This window comes from Myodes glareolus, chromosome 26 (assembly GCF_982192425.1).
Source record: "Myodes glareolus chromosome 26, mMyoGla1.1, whole genome shotgun sequence".
Lineage (NCBI taxonomy): Eukaryota > Metazoa > Chordata > Mammalia > Rodentia > Cricetidae > Myodes > Myodes glareolus.
The window spans coordinates 19,762,922-19,779,974 of NC_142051.1; the positions used below are offsets into that span (position 1 = coordinate 19,762,922).

The window sequence follows — 17,053 nt, forward strand, 5'->3', positions numbered from 1 at the left end:
CTGTGTACCCATTTCCTCAATAGTAAAACAACACTACCACCAGATAGCTCACTGATGATTACCTCCCTCTATCTCCAAATCTGCCACCCTACGAAATGTTACTGATATCAGAACTTCTGGAGCTCTAACTTGAGACGGGTGTCTAAGGTTGATAAAACAGATTAGGGCTGTAGTCCAACAACAAAAATCCTTGGGCTCAAGAGAGAAAGACACACAAACTTGCATGCTACATAACAAGACCATTTAGTTTAGATGATTTAACCTCTAGTCTGTCACTCATCTATTTACAAAGTTTAATTTCTACACTTTTTTAAATGGAAATGATGGCCTGTTTGGAAGCACCCCACTTCTTCTGTACCCATACTGAATAAGAGTGTTTCCAACTGGAAAAAAGAAAAACTATCACTTTGACTGTGAGGTTTGAGAGGGTAAAAATTGCTTACAATTTTATTTAACCTAATGGACATATTATAGTATTAGATGAGGAAATAAAATCCACTGTTTACCATTCATTATGCAAGACTACCGTGTGAATGCCTGAACATGCCTGTCACGCATCAGGTGGTTTTAGCCAGGGCATGGATGTCCATTTGTTTCTGTAGTTGAAAATCGACCGACAACTCTGCAGATGCACAGGGGAAAAACTAGAACAAGCAGCAAGTTCATGGGTATAGGTGTCAGGAGATGTCAGGGTAGTGGCGGCTCAGGTAAGATGGCCAGAGAGAGGAGAGGCGATGGCGTGTGCCCCGAGGAAATTTCAGATGGATCCATCCAGGCATTTAATAGCCTGGGATGTAGAGGAAAGCTTCTAGAATGCCAAAGCAATTAGGGCACTTTTCTTTCCCAGTGCTGAGTATAAAAGTCTGGAGCTCAGCAAAAGTCATAGTCATGTCTCTTTAAGTCAGATGCCCTACTGCATTGGATCATAAACAGGATCTATCATTCTTCTTGGGGAGGGGCTTAGGAAGTAACTCTAATTGCATCATTTAAAACAACCTGCTTTAACCTTTAGTTTCAACCATAGCCCCCCAAAAATAAGATTCATCTGGTGGCTGTGGCATGTTAAATATTTTTTCCATTAACTGTGGCAGAACACAAACATTCACATATTTTTTCAGTCTTTTTATATGAACTGAAGAAGTTGACAATTAATAGAAAAAATTGGTTGACTTTTGAAAATCAGTCTTAGGGTTTCTATTGTTGTGAAAGGACACCATGACCACAGCAACTCTATAAGAAAAACGTTTAATTGGGGTGGCTCACTTACAGTTTCGGAGGTTCAGTCCATTATTATCATGGTGTGGAGCATGGTGGCATATAAGCAGACATGGTGCTAGCTCCATCTTGACCAGAAGAGAACAGGAAATGGTCTTTGACACCAGGAGTAGCTTCAGCATAGGAGACCTCAAAGCCCACTCCCACTGTTGGCCAAGACCCAAAATAACCACATAGAAATTGTATTATTTGCAACACTGCTTGGCCAATGACTCTAGCGTATTCCTAGCTAGCTCTTACATCTTAAATTAACCCACAAGGCTCTAGGGTGTGTGTCTCCTTTGGCAGCTGCTCCATGGCATCTCACTGACTCCACCTACTTTCCCCCCAGTATTCAGTTTAGTTTTCCAGAGTTTAGCTCTATTCTGCCCTGACACAGGCCAAAGCAGCTTCCTTATTAACCAATAAAAGCAACACATAACAGAAGGACATCCCATATCACCCCCACCGTGACACACTTCCTCCAACAAAGCCACACCCCCTATTCATGCCACCCCCTTTGGGAGCCATTTTCTTTCAAGCCACCACAATCACTGTAATTAAAGCCATATCAAGTTCATGGTTATCAAGATGTAAATCAAAACCTAACCTTTAAATTCTGCTTTTACAGTTAACCCGCGAAGAGACGGTGTCTCACGTACGTATGCAAATTTTAAACTGTTTGACTGGGCACTGTGGACTGGGTCAGCACATGAGAAACTCTAAAGCACACTCTGTTTGTTTCACAGGTTACTACGCTGGCGACTACCCAGAAAGGCCCATATATCTACGGAACAGATACACATCTCTCTTTCTCATTGTTAAGGCAGTACTTCTCATACTGTCTGTTATAATTACCATTTTGGTAAAGCACAAATACCCTAATTTAGTTCTTTTGGACTACTAATGCCATCGTTGGAAGGCAACTTATAAGTGGCTATTGTAAAACATTTGAGAAAAATGTTTCAATGAAGCCTTAGAAAAACTGCTTGTTTTCCTAAATGTACAAAGAGGTAAACTCTTCTTTAGGAATAAGGACTGTCTAGGTTGCCACAGGTAGGCTTTCAGCAAGAAACATATTCCCTGGGGTTCAGATCTGCAAAATACATCTGTGATAACCTCTGAGCCGTGAGGCCAATTGGACTTAGAGTGAAGAATACTTGCTGCTCTTGTGGAGGGCCTGGCCTCAGTGGGCACGTGCACATTAGACACCCATCGACATTTTTCTGGTACCATTTCCTCAGAGTTAAAAGGGAGAGATTTGATTTAGAGTCTTGGCTTTTCTGTTTGTGGGTTGTTTTATCCTGGGATAAAACTACAGAATGAAGCCAAAATAGTTGCCATTAGCAGTGGAAATCTTGCATTTATTTTCCTCAAAACCAAATGCTTTGGGTATGTTTACAAAGACTAACCAACGGCAACAGACACTGGATTTGATCAATAATCTTGTTCCAAAATCTATATAAAAGAGTTATGTCTAGACTGATTGGGCACAATGTACATCGGTATCTATCATTGTCTCACACAAACTTTAGAATACATATGAACGTATTTACAAAGACTGTCCATGAACAGACAGCACTCTGGTCATGACTTTCTCAGCATGACCACTGTTAGATGAGGCAGCTAAAGCAGTCTCAAAATCCTTTACAAAAGGAAACGCCTTTCAAAGTTCAGTGCCAGGTTTTCCCAGTGTTACTTTTTTCTCTTCTGTTTCTTTTCGTCGGCCTCCATCTTAAGCTTAACTTCCTCTGCTGTAAGAGCTCCCAGTTTCTTGGCCTTCGCTTTCTTAACCTTTTCCTTAATAGCCGCCACATCAATCTTAGTTTCAGTAGGAGCTGCAAAATTTTAAAAGAAAATATGCAAATTTCAAATGATTTTTTTTAACAATTAAGAGATCACCTTAAGAGACCTAAGAACTTTGAGGAAACAAATCATACCGATGAAATGGCAAGATAAATGAACTCAATTACAGTCAACTCCTTTCCTTGAGTATTCATTAGTATGTCATAATTTTCTATATTGCACACAAAATAATTTAATAATTTAGAATTGGATTCCATAAAAAGTATTCAGTATAGTCCTTCTAGCTTCAGTAATTTTAACAAGACTTATTTTATTTAACGTGATTTTGTTATGTGAAAACACCTGGTGATCTTAACAGGCCAAACTGTAGCACAGGTGTCAAAAGGCTGAACTAAATACAGAAAGCAATTTTAGAAGGCTGTAACTTTCTCTTATAAAGGTAGCTTCCAGTTTTCCAACCACAAGAGAATCAAAAGATAAAGTGCTCCAGTCCTGGAGGTACAGACATTTTAGACCTCCACTCTGAAGCAAGTGCATTACTGCAGTAAGAATTACAATAAATGTTGCCTTTGGAGGGTCACTCTGACAAGCATCACCAGAGGCAAAGAAAATGGAGAGGGTGGATCAGAATGCGGCCAGCCACCTGATCGAGATGTTCCTGTGGCTTTACTTTTAAGACACAGAAATCAGCTTCCAAGCCACAGCTGGCGAAGGCCTGGCAGCTCTGTCTTCACAGAGGCAACAGATGGCTCTCGATTTACATCTTTCCAGCCCAGGGCAGAGGCTGTGGGGCACTACCTGGTATGTAAAAGCCTTGAGTATGCACCACTTTGCCTAGGTGTCTGAGATGGGCAAGCATGTAGGGTTACTTACCTTCTTTTGGCTTCACAGTCGGCTTTTCTTTAGGTGGAATGAACGCCTTGTTTCTTTCTTCCTGCCTCTTTGTAAGAGCTTCTGCTTGCTTGGCCTACACCAGGGAGAAACACGTTAGTAAACAAGAGTGGTACCAAACTTTGCTGGGAATGTTGTGAGCAACTCTTGGAGCCTTACCTTGATTTCTTCCATCTTCTGCCGCTTCTTCTGTTTCGCCTTGAGAAAGTACTCGCCACTAGCCAGCTCTTTATCAATCTATCAGAGACAGGGTTCACAGTTAGATCAGAAATAATACAGATGAAGGTGCTTTCCCAATAAGCCACAGCGTCCTGGGCTAACAGTGGGGAATCAACACTAATTAGCTGGTCACAGAGGAGGGAACACAAGCGTGGAGACAGGGCAGAAGCTGCTGCTCATGAAACAAGCTCATTAACTCAGGTAGGACCAACTCGGTTTCAGAAAAGAGTGAGAGGAATCAGACGGGTTCGGGGCGGAGGGGTGGAACAAATGACTTAGAACGGATAGAAGCCATGGCACAGAAGAACAGTAAAAGGATGCAAGCCAGGTGAGGCTGAGCATGCCTTTGGTCCTAGCACCCAGAGAGGCTAAGGTGAGAGGACAGAACTCAAGGCCAACCAGGGCGACAGGGCTAGACCCTGTCTCAAAGGGAAGGAGAGAAGGAACACAAAGTCACTGTCTTAATTCTTGTAGTTGAACCCTCGTTAACAGCTCGACAAGGACACCGACCCATAAACAGGCCAGATAAAATAAGCTGCTCACAGTCATAGAAAGGTATGAGATCAGGTCCAAGGAGGCACTGCTGTTTCAAGAAACCTCTAAGCCAGACAAATGGAGGTGCCTGGCCTTTCCCTCTACAGAGAGTCAAAGGAACAGGTGCATTCATTGTTTTGGGGTGAATGTGCATGAACACAAGAGAGTGAAGTAGTATAATATTAAAAAGCCCAGAACAGCAGCCCAAGGAAAACCTATCTTGGCTACTGAGCAAGGGGAGAGAATGTTCCTCCTCTGCAGGGGTATGGATGAAAGAACGGCCAGTAGACCAAGATTTGCAGAGATAGTTCTTCACAAATCAATACATGCGAACACCGAAGCAGAATGAAACACAAAATCCATAGTCACCTTAAGGGATACAGCGAACGGATTAATAAAATTCAACATAAATGGTATAAATGAGAGACCCAGAGTCAACAGCACACTGGAAAACTTAATGCTCTGTAAGATCAAGAACTAAGGATGTCCACTCTGAACACTTTTATTCAACATAGCACCAGAGGCTGTAGCCACAGCAACTGGGAAAGAAAAAAGGCCAACAGGAAATCAAATTATATGTTTACAGATCTAATTATCTAGAAAAAGCTAAGGGCTCTAATACATCAGTATTAGAACTGATGAATGAATTTGGGAAAAGATACAAAATCATCATACAAAGCCATTAGCTTTTCTACGCCCCTATAACAATTTGCTAAGTTCAAAGCTGCCCAGTCTTTTCATATTACAACAAGACTCATCGACAAATGCAGGGGGCTACATTCATGGTTGTCCTGGAAAACATGACCAGCAGGCTGGGCAAGACTAGAAGCAATCATACTCGTTAGAGCACACATGTTCATACACAACTAGAAAGTTAAAGTAAGACCTCTGCAATGAAAATGATAAAACACTAATGAAAGTGAAATACAGAAAGATAAAAGCCTCATCCCTGTTAATAGATCCCGGGCGTTAGTACTGATGAACGCCCACGCTGCCCACTGCGACGTAAGGAGTCAATGCAGTTAGTACTCTTCACAGACGGAAAAAGCAAGCCTACAGTCTACATGGAAGTACAGATCTTAAGGAGCCAAAGCACTCTTTAAGAGGGAGAAAAGTCAGAGGCATCACAATTCCTAATTTCAGATCTTCCCACAAAATCGTAGAAGTCTACAGCATGGTCCAATGGCACCCCACCCCGCTCCAATCTCCCATCTGGTCGCACTTTCCTCCATTCCCAGAGGAGGTGCCCCTTCCTGGCATTCCCATTTTCTCACCATAACCTTCACTCTAATACCTCCCACCCCTGGCCTTTAGACTGTCCCTGGAAACTCAACACAGGACTGTGAGGAACAGAAGATGTTCCTGTCAGGAAACAACCTAGTAAAAACCTGAATATTTTACAGTACAGGCAAAGAAGAGAATAATGAAACAAGATTCCAGGTAAGTATAGATGAAACCCAAGCAGGAAGAAAGAACTGATGGGGGGATAGGGGACCAAAGGAATTTTTTCTGATGGCCTCAAATATTATAACACATAAAATGTCGGTATCTGGTATCTGTCAGGTGTTGGAGCGAGCTGAAAAGAGACACAAAGGACTGCCACACAGGCCTAGCAGAGGTTGGAGACATGAATTTTTAATGACTTTAAACCAAAGATAGGACTTTTCTCCACTTTAAATTCTTGGCCTAAACTTTAAGTTTTCAGGATTTGCTGGGAGGGTGTGGCTCAAAGACAAGGGCACATGAAGAAGAGAAGGGAAAGAAAGGAACAGAAGTCTCGGCCATGAGCGTAAGGGAAAGAGCCAGAAAGAAGGCAAAAAGTGATAAAAAAAAATCATAATTTAGAAGCAAATGGATGAGAGTTAAGACTTTTGAAATGATTCAGTATATGGTTACAAAACGTTAACTCCCTGGGCTACTTTTACATACAGAACACTGGCTGCCTGGCACCGCCCCCAACAGTTTACCACAGGTGATGATCACTCCCCAGACCCTTGCTGTCAAGTTCTCACGTCCTGACGCCTGCACACCTACACCAAATCTAAACTCTCAGTAACATTCCATTCAGTTTCGGCTGTCCCGGCATTTACCACTCGACACCCACCTGACTTTCCGGCTGCGGAGGAGGGAATGGCGTGTACTCCTTCTTAACACTCTTCTTCTTTGGTTCCCTGCGTTTATTCACATTTTTGTGCTTGAATTGTGGCAAAAATCTTTCCCAACTCTGGGTTCGTAACTCGGAATCTTTGGCCAACTCCCGTTTAATCATCAAGGTCTTTAGGCACATACATATAAATAAAATTTAAAATTCTAAAACTCACACATTTGTTAACACATTGCTTCTAAAAAGCAAAAGACGAGTCCCTGGTGTGTTCAGAATGAACCAATTGCACGGATGTCTACTTTAAACCTGCACAATTGGCCAAACATCAGAAACTGATCTGGATTAAATGTAAATATGAAAATGAAGCTTAGCTCCCTGCCATCATTTCATTGAAGTTCAGCTTGCTAACAGAGAAGTCTTAATTAGCGGGCGCTTCCTATGGGCAAGAGCTTCGGGAGTAACTGGGGGAGCATTGGGAAAAGCCCAGTAATTGAAAGTTTAACTTTTACCCCAATCTTGGTGAGTTTTCAACTTCACGTTTAAGTGCTCTCCCCACAGACCGCTGTGCTACAGCAGCGTGCCAGCCCCATATGCAACGCACACGGGAGCAGACAGGCCTCTCCCAAAGGGGGCGCACACGGGAGCAGACAGGCCTCTCCCAAAGGGGGCGCACACGGGAGCAGACAGGCCTCTCCCAGAGGGGGTGACGATGCGAGCACTAAATCCCACAGGAAGCCTCAACGCAACCCGAGAGCCCACACTTAGATAAGATACACAGAATGTGAAAGCCATCACCTACAGTCAATTCTGAGAGGCTTATTTTCAATGCATTAGAGCGCTACAATAAATGACTGTATCTCCTTCCCTAGTTTGTTCAAGGGCGATACAAGCACCAAAGGGTGGGGTGAATTCTACCCCCAATCCACCCAAAATAGCTTTGCCCCATCTCTGTGCGTTTCATTTGCAAAAGCAGTTTATGCAGTTAAATCTGACAATCATTAATGATGTACAATTCACACTCACTTTAATATTATAAATTGGATGGATGTTCTTCATGGTATCAAGCACAACTTTTCGAACCTGAAATTTACAAAAAAAAATGAAGCAGTTACAAAGACTTCAACAAACTGGATAGAAAAGGACTAACTTACCGTAAAACATCCTATGAGTCAGGGACTAATCGCTACACTGGATATAGCTTCTCAATTGTTCTGAGTGGCTTTTAGACCTCTTGTATCAGTAGTTAACCTTCTCAATCAAAAAGATGTTTCATTACTGTGACCATATAGTAAACAGCTAACACAATAGCCAGGACCCCAGAGGTAGTACTTAAGAGGAAGAGGGCTGGATTTAGAGTCGAAAGGTAAGGGTTCAAATCCTGGCACAGGGGTTATAGCTTGGGAGAAGAGTGCTTGCCTGTGGGGCACACACTTAGGTTTGATGGCCAGCTCTGCAAAATAGATGATGATGATCATAATAATATGATGATGATGACTTCTCATCACAACACCATCATTAATTATTATCATCATCCTGGGACTACCACATCATGTAAAAGTCAACTGATATTCCCATTTCATCCTTGTATCTGCAAAATGGAGATGAAACTGTATCTCAAATCTACTTTTAAAAATAATATGTAAAATTTTCAAAAACTTTTAGAACTGTAAAATATCTGACATATTACTGCTCCATTAGAAAAGAGTCAGCAATCTATGAGAGAGAGGTCAACAGAATTACTACTAAAGATGTTCCACGAGGAAAACAATTGAACAGCCAGATCCAGCTCAAAACAGTGTGAAGGCCTGACAGAAAGATGTGCTCCAAGGGTATTCTCAAAACATTTGACAAGTTACAGAAAACATTCATGAAACACTAAAACCAAAGAAAACGTGGCTTGAAGGAAGTTTTCAGAGTCTGACCTCTACTGGCTGCATACGTTACTACAAATCGAGGCCTCTGCTCACTGCTTCAAATACTGCCCACGTGAGCTACTAAGACGTGAACTACCTTCAAAATCTTCTAACGGGGCAGCTGAAGATGCACAGACCTAACTCAGAAGTGGATGTCCCCACAGCTGTCAAAGGCTTCCCCAAAACACCTTTGACTCCAGGAGTGATGACGTCGTCAAGTTATGTGGCGTACAATTTACAAATGACAAATCAAAGCAAATTCCCAAAACACAAAATGATTATTAAACATTACCCAAGGGACAATTATATTACTACCAAGTTATTTCATTTTTGTCTGGTGAAAATATTAGGTCCTTGTTCTCACCTCCTTCAGGCCACTGAAAGGTCCAATGGCTGAAACAGTATTCCCTTGAACCATGACGTAACAGTTTGTTAGGAGTTCCAACGCCTGCATCAAAACAGGAAATTCAAGCTCAGTGCATAGAGAAGTCAATTACAGAGATGCTCCCGCTCCACTGATGACAAGTACCTTCAGTGTAGATCCTTTGGGACCAATAAGGCGCTGTCTTCTTTTCACAAATCTCTCTTTATTTCTCACCAGAGAACCAATTTTAATGATGTCACATGCAACATCATCCTGAAGTATCCGTACTGCCTTTCAGGAGAGGGAAAAAAAATTGCATCAACATTGTTCTTATTTTTCTTATAAGCCAGGCTAATAAAATCTAAGCACAAGCACAAACATGAAAGCTGAGGGAGGGTGAGAGAGACAGGAAGACAGAGTATACCAGGTTGTTGACCAGCTCCCCCATTTCCTCCCAGGCACCGCCCACCTTATATTTTTAAGCAGTCTCTCACTGACCAGGAGCTCAGCAAGCTAGCTGTGTATACACACCCTGGCCCGGTCCCAGACACTCATACCTGCTCAAAGGAAACGCTCCTCGCCAAGAGCTTTATTAGGTCTCTGGCCCTGACAATGATGTACGGGTCAAAAGTCTTCTTGGTTGTACACACGGTCATGCTACCCTCAATCAAGTCCAGTGTTGCTTTGACATGCTACAAGGAGGAGGAAAGGATCGTTTTTAGATCGTTATAGGGCCACATCCACCCACCTACCAATCTGCCTTTGAGCTAACAAATTCTCAACTCCCACTTATGAAGACACTGGGCAGTTAAATACAAATGAGAACTGGATTAATTTCATATTTGACAAGAGGTAAGAAACCGAAGCAATTGGAACCAAGACTGAGAAAGGATTTTCCTTTCAAATTTCTTTCTACGTTATTAAGGGACTAAACACAAAACAAATCACAGGTTACAGAGAAGCAGGCATTAGTAAAGAAGAGCACTGATCTCAACAGCAAATAATTTCCTCTGTGCACATGGGAGCATGAGGAGAGGGAGTGTGCACGTTCACACACATGGCAGGTAGAGCCCAGAGCTCAATGCCTTGTGCTGCTCCCCAGGCCCTGCCTGGAGTCCCCCAACTAAGTTAGCATGGCTGCTCATGGGCTCTGTCTCCTTGCCTGGCTGTTTACATGGTTCCGGGGATAGAACTCTGGTCCTAGCGCTTGACTGCAAGCATTTTACCAACTGAGCCATCTCTGCAGCCCCAAGAACTACATTTGAACAGAACAAAGTAAAATGCTCTTTGTAGACTTGTGACACATTCAGAGGAATCCTGAATCATGGCCAGCAGTGCCTATCTCAATGCCACCACTGTAGAGATTTGTCAGCAGAAAAAAAATAGGGAAACACTGGAGTATCAGCAGTTCTTGTTTAAAATAAAACCTGACACATGGCCTGGCTCAACCTGGCCAAGTACATGGTAACCATTACTGCCTGAAAAAGGCATTTGGAATTCTAGTAGTCACGGGTGACTTCAGACAGTTTGAGACACCTCTACATTATGAAACTCATAGGAATTTCTCACTTTATTATGCACAAAATTAAAAATGAACTGTAGGTGGCTGGAGAGATGCCTCAGTGGTTAAGACTACTGCTTGTTCTTCTAGTGGACCAGGGTTCAATTCCCAGCACCCACATGATAGCTCACAACTGTCTGTAACTCTAAGATATGACACCCTCATACAACATGCAAGCAGGCAAAAGAACACCAAAGCACATAAAATAAATAGAAATAAAAAAAGAAAGTTATGAAGTTTACCTTGGTTCTTTTAAATACAAAAGGAATCAAACTAACCAGATATGTCAGCATCTCTGAAACCGAAATCCACCAGTACATGCAAATTTCATAAAAAGTAAAGACAGGCTGAGCTGTAGTGGTGCACGCCTTTAATTCCAGTACGAGACAGAGGCAGGTGGACTTCTGTGAGTTCCAGACCAGCCCGGTCTACAGAACGAGTTCCAGAACAGCCAGGGCTGTGTATTACACAGAGAAACCCTGTCTTGAAAAACCCAAAGAGTAAAGGCAAACACAAGAGCAAAATCTCGAAAGAACTGTTTAAAGCTGCTTACATGCTCGTTCAAGGCTTTCTGCACCAGAGGCCAGCACTCCTTCAGGTAAGCCTCTCTGTATTTTGGGAACAAAGTCGCAAAGCTGCTCTCCTCCAAGAGCCCTCTGGGATTGTCCTCTTTGGAGAAAGCTGGTTCCTTCCAACCATCAGGGACAGTGAGGAGTTCCGCCTCATCTGCAGAAGAAAGAATTCCACATCATAATGGTCCTTCAGACATTGGGTGTATATTCTGTGCACATCTTCATAAGCTCCCCGATACACTCCTCCATGTCCTCCCCTCCAGCTTTCACGTTATTCATGACCACGACCCTACCATCATCATCATCATCATATCATCATTACACCATATCGGACCATCTGAGCACACTGCAGAACAAGTTCTTTTATGGATAGGGGCACACTTTCTTGTATCCACTCTAACTGGGATGTATCAGTAGACAGCAATTAAGATACTTCTATTGCACTGTACTATGGTTCAAACACCCTTTTATCATTTTAATAATCTGACCTTCCTGGTATAGAATCTCTGCATGCACCCGTGTATGTGGATTGTGTGTGTGTGTGTGTGTGTGTGTGTGTGTAAATGTTTTAAAAGTGGATTCTGGTGTATACCATCAATTAGCAATCACTGTGATAGAATTTTAAGTTTTCCAAAGAGCTTTCAACACGCATTTTATGAATTAAAAAACCACTATTATTACTTCTACTTTATAGAAGATATTCAATCCAAAAAGGACTACAAACCCAAAGTGACAAAAGTTGAAATAGCCTAGCACACTGGTAACTAAAAGAAAACACCTCCAGAGAGTCCTGCATCACGTCTTAAACCTCTCCATCTCAGATCGTTAAAAAACACTCCAATCTAATAGCTACACACTGACTCTACTCAAAGACACCATCTATGTAAATTTGCTGCACCAGCATTCGTGTGTGAGTTTAAGGGAAGTGCTGTCTGGGGCTCCATCGAGACAGTTATGACAATCTCTGGGGGAGGGCCAGAAACCTCTACTTAGACGATCTCATCTGGCACTCTGTAAACCACTGAGCCTGAAGAGCTGGTCCTTGGCACACGTTATCAGCTGCAGTTAGGAAAACTTGCTTTCCGCGTTTCTCCTCAAACCCACTTTACTATTTCCCATTTGAAATCCTAAGAACCGGCCCTCATAGACCATTCGTTCTCCCGTAGCTTCTTTTTTAAAATGTGAACTAAAACGCTACAAAAACTGGTAAAATGCATGCGTGCCTCCCTGTTTCGTTTAAACACGCCAAACTCTACCAGTCAGTCCAGGGGAAATGGGCATGCACCAAAGCACTGAAGGGCAAAAGAAAGGAAGGAGGTCTGCACAACAGAGGAAGCACAATTACCCCCAAAATCTGTGAAACGGTGAGACTTCAACAGGCATGCCCAATTAAAACAACCAGATACAATCTCTTACCTTCAAAACAGTGTATTTTCAAAACTGAAATAATAAAATTACTGTAAATCTGCGGTCATGAAAATCTTACCTTTGAGTGAGCCATACTGGCACAGTTTCCTCACTATGGCCGACTACACCCTCATAGTGTGCCTAAATAAACCTTCCCTTAAAGAAAAAAACCTGGCACAGCTCCCTGCAGCAGTGTTAGCATAACCTGAACACACCCTGCAATTCAGTTTCCAATCCTATGTTCCTTACAGAAATCTTTGGGCATTCCCAGACTACCTGCAAAGGTGTTTACAATAGCAAAGAGTGGGCAGAACGCAAATGTCCATCAACGGGAGAATTTAAAGGCGTTTCATATAAGGCAGTATTACGCAACAGCGAAAAAGAAAACAAAAAAATCACACCTGCAAACATCACCTTGGTTAAATAACCAAGGAGAAGCTAAGACACTGCAGGCATCTTAGCTTAGAATGAAAGGAAAGGCAGTTCCTTTCATTCTACTGAGGCAAAACCAAAGCACTGTGTTGAAAACGATAAGGGCTGAAGAAAGGTAACAGCAAACTCGAATGAGTCAGACTCGTTACTCAGGGTACCAAGAAGGAAAATATCCCCTGTGACTGACGCGTGGGAAACGTGAACTCTTCCTAAAAGTCTGTCAGTTCCTCAAGCGTTGGTTTCATCTTTTACCGATGCCTATAGTCCCTGCTGTGCTTTACGTACTTAGTTTTTAAACGCAACAATTTTAAAAAAAACTTTTAAAATACATTTCTTTAGGATCTATTTTCATATTGAAGGTAGGTAAAAATAAAAATAAATAAATAACGCAAGAGAGTAACCACATTCAGGCATCAAAAAAATCAAACTACCAATCAAACTAAAGACTGAGCTGTGTCATCTAGTAATTTAGCAATCAGATCAAAGTTCTGACAAACTTCCCAGCTCGCTCAGTCCCCACCTTTCTATGTTCTCCTCACTGTACGTAGGATTATCGATCCCACCTGATCCCGATCAGCATGTTCCTAACAATCTGCACAGAGCGCTGCAAAATACTGCCTCGCCTCTCACGACTTCTTTAGATCTTTTTTTGTTTGTTTGAGACAGGGTTTCTCTGTGTAACAGTTCTGTCTGTCCAGGAACACACAGAGATCCACCTGCCTCTGCCTCCTCAGTGCTGGGATAAAAAGCGTGCGCCACCACCGCCCGGCTACCTTCCACAATTTCCTAATCCCCGTGTTTTTACCGGAGACAGAATGCACATCAGCTCTCCTTGTCAGGGGCTGCCCGTGGCAAAAGCACTGGGTTAGAAACACGTGGCCGGGGCAGTCCACACCCCACAACTATCAGCAATCCCAACTGAGGGCACTTTAGTCTAAAGGAGTTAACCCACGTCCGCAGCTAAGGAAACAAAAGACGATTGCTTTAAGCTTTAAGATCCACCAGCTCCAGGTTTCGCTTCTCACACTGCCTCACCTTGGTTCTCGCGCTTCTGCTTCGGCTTTTGAGAGTCACTTTTTCGAGCTGCTTTAGCAGGCTCGTCCGCAGAAGATGCCATCGCAAAACTGCTTCCGGCGTCAACGGAAGTAAAACTGTTCTCTAATCCCGCCGGCTACTACGTCTAAAACACAAAATAAGTTCCGGAGAATCCCGACGAGGTCTGCGTGGTCTCAGCGCACATGCGCGCATAGCCTGTCCTGGGGGGTGGGGAAGGGAGGAGGAGGAGCGGTACACTTCCTTCTTAGGGTGCACTGCAACCGAGGGGGTCCATAGCATGCTGGGAATTGTAGTTCGGTAGGACCAAGCTCTACATTGTAGCAGCCTGTAGCAACAGGCTAGGAACTTCTTTCTAGAGAACGGAAAAAGAAGGAAGGAAGAGAAGGAAGAGGGAGAGACAGAGACAGAAAGGTAAAAGGCGCACACTTTTAATCCCAGCATTTGGGAAGCAGAGGAAGGTTGATCTCTGTAAATTCGAGTACAGCCTGGCCTACAAAGCAAGTTCCAGGGCTATGCAGAGGGGCCTGTTTCAAGACAAAACAGAGAGGTTCTTATTTCAGGAGGATTATTGTGAGTCTCTCACTTTCCAAATTGATTTTAGGTGATTTTTCAACATGGATATATTTGTTTGTTTGTTTGTTTGTTTTGGTTTTACAAGACATGGTCTCTCGCTATGTAGCCTTCGCTGGCCTGGAACTTGCTATGTAGACCTGGCTAGCTTCAAAGTCAAAGTCACAATGACATGTCTGCCTCTCATTCCAGAACATTGGGATTAAAGGCGTGCACCACCATACCCAACTTCAACATTCAAATTCAGAATCAACTTACTCATCTTTTAACATTCTTTCAAAATATTATTATAAATAATATAAGAACATGAATAATTAACAATTAAGTCTAGAGTCTTAAGGTTCTGTAAGCACACCACTATAGATGCTTTCATATCAAAACTGTCCATTACACTTCCAGAGAAAAAGATTTATCAGGGCCCAACAATAAAATTGTTCCAGCTTCAAACGATTCTCTTGCCTAATCATGCTGTCAATCAATCATCTAAATACAAGTTAAAAACTGGACCTATATGTAAATGAATTTTAAAAAATATTTTACTTGTATTCAAGAGCCAATAATATTATAGAAAGTGGTATCACCGTAAGGAGTAGGGAAGGAGTAACCACACATGAGAAATGAAAGCCTCCATTTGAATCTAGCACCAAAGATGACTAAATTAACTGAAAAATAACATTTAATATAATTGCAAATTAAAGGCTATATAAAAACTTATGTTACACACAATTTTTGCCCTTGATGAAAATAATATGATGACAATGTAGAACTATACTAATATGATGGCAGTAGTTATTGTTAGGAATTTTTCCAAACACAAGATCTCTGCCTACGCAAAAATCCCAATCAAGCCAAATCACAATAAGCCAAATTAAAAATATCCAGGTTTAATGAGATTCCTGTGCTCTCGGGTGGCCCTAGAGGGAACCGGGAGGCCACAAAGGTCACCACCAGGCAGAAGAAAAAGAGACCACATGATTCTCCTTTGGGAGCTATCTTAAATACCCATGCTGGGATTTGGAGTTCAGACCAATACAACTCTCAGGCCTAGGGCCTGGGGGTTATGCTCCCAACTTAACAGTTATGATAATAAGTATTATAAAATTAAATGGAAAGGCCTTTACATAAAGTTGACAGTTTGAACATTTTCCTCAATACATATACATATTTTCAGTCTGGTTAAAATAAAAACTCTGCTTTTCTACAATGGCTTAAGGAATATCGACATATGCTCAGTGAAACTGAGAAGCTGAGAGTAATAGTTTAACTGCTTTAGATGAGTGTTTCTCAACTTGAGGGCCACAACCCCTTTAGGGGACCAAACAACCTGTTCACAGGGGTCGCCTAAAACCGTCAGAAAACACTGATATTTATATTACAATTCATATAGTAGCAAAATTACAGTTATGAAGTAGTGCCGAAAATAGTTTTCTGGTTGGGGGCTCACCACAACATGAAGAACTGTGTTAAAGGGTTGCAGCAACCAGAAGGTTGAGAATCATTGGCTTAGACTATGCTTTAAACAAATTTGAATGAAATTTTCTGTATACAAACTGATGCCTTATAATGTAAGCCCTTAGAACATGACCCTCTGAAATGCATTGAACTAGTTTTAAGAATCAAGCATAATTAGCATGTGGCACGTGTTTGAACGAGTCTGAACTCTGAGCCCCTCTCAACCGTGCTTTTCACAGATGGGAATTTTGGTCTGGGTTCCTTTCCTGAGAGCTTCTTCTTCAGAGAACTTTTTAAGAGTTGAAAGCACAAGAACAGTTTCAATAAGTATCACAAAGTCATCAAAGGTCAACTTAGAAGGTTAGAAATTCAAAGTGGTTATCAGATTGATGGCATCCACATGTCCTGTGTAATTTTTCAACGAAGTTTTAGTGAGTCTGTTACTCATTTATCGTAAAATATTAAATTAATAATGTAAAAGGTTATATAATGCTCACCATAGTAGCCTATAGTCCCAGTACTTGAGAGGCTGAGCCGGAAGGAACACCTCCTGTGTGAGGCCAACCAGGTCGACACAGTGATTTCCAGGCCAGTCTGAGCTATGCAGTGAGCTTGTGTTTCAAAAACCAAACAAGCACCCAAAGGAAGTTTAAATCAAAGAAACCATGTCACAAAACTAAAGATATGAAATTTGGGAAGATGTTTGCGACACACTGATTTGGCTAATATTCTTGGCTTGAAAGTGAATAAAAGGATATAGATCACTCAATGAAAAAATTATTAATGGGCAACCTAACTGGGCCCACATAAAGTGTCCACATATAGTCACACACTGCCTGGGATGTTTTCGTGAAGTTTACCTTTATAGTAGTGAGCAGACTTCACAAAATAGGCTGAAGACTGGATAGAACAATGAAG

General features: G+C 42.1%; 2 protein-coding genes across 5 annotated transcripts in view; one reads left to right on the forward strand and one right to left on the reverse strand.

Moving 5' to 3' along the window:
- Window positions 1-2,240, forward strand: part of Glipr1 (GLI pathogenesis related 1) — a 31,595-nt gene extending 29,355 nt beyond the window's left edge. For 3 of the 4 annotated variants that reach the window (XM_048418216.3, XM_048418215.3, XM_048418217.3), the window contains 2 exons: window positions 1,886-1,912; window positions 2,004-2,240. In XM_048418216.3, the coding sequence (XP_048274173.3) occupies window positions 1,886-1,912; window positions 2,004-2,161 (185 nt within the window). In that variant the 3' untranslated portion in view covers window positions 2,162-2,240. The remainder of the gene's footprint in view (window positions 1-1,885; window positions 1,913-2,003) is intronic. The other variant, XM_085683420.2, reaches the window with a different exon arrangement.
- Krr1 (KRR1 small subunit processome component) lies at window positions 1,230-14,289 on the reverse strand. The gene is made up of 10 exons (XM_087902152.1): window positions 14,093-14,289; window positions 11,200-11,372; window positions 9,643-9,777; window positions 9,251-9,376; window positions 9,086-9,169; window positions 7,832-7,888; window positions 6,809-6,979; window positions 4,111-4,188; window positions 3,934-4,027; window positions 1,230-3,092 (listed from the first exon to the last, which is right to left on the reverse strand). The coding sequence occupies exons 1-10, from the start codon at window positions 14,172-14,174 to the stop codon at window positions 2,950-2,952; spliced, it is 1,143 nt and encodes a 380-aa protein (XP_087758278.1). The 5' UTR covers window positions 14,175-14,289; the 3' UTR covers window positions 1,230-2,949.
- Window positions 14,290-17,053: the final 2,764 nt, after the last annotated feature.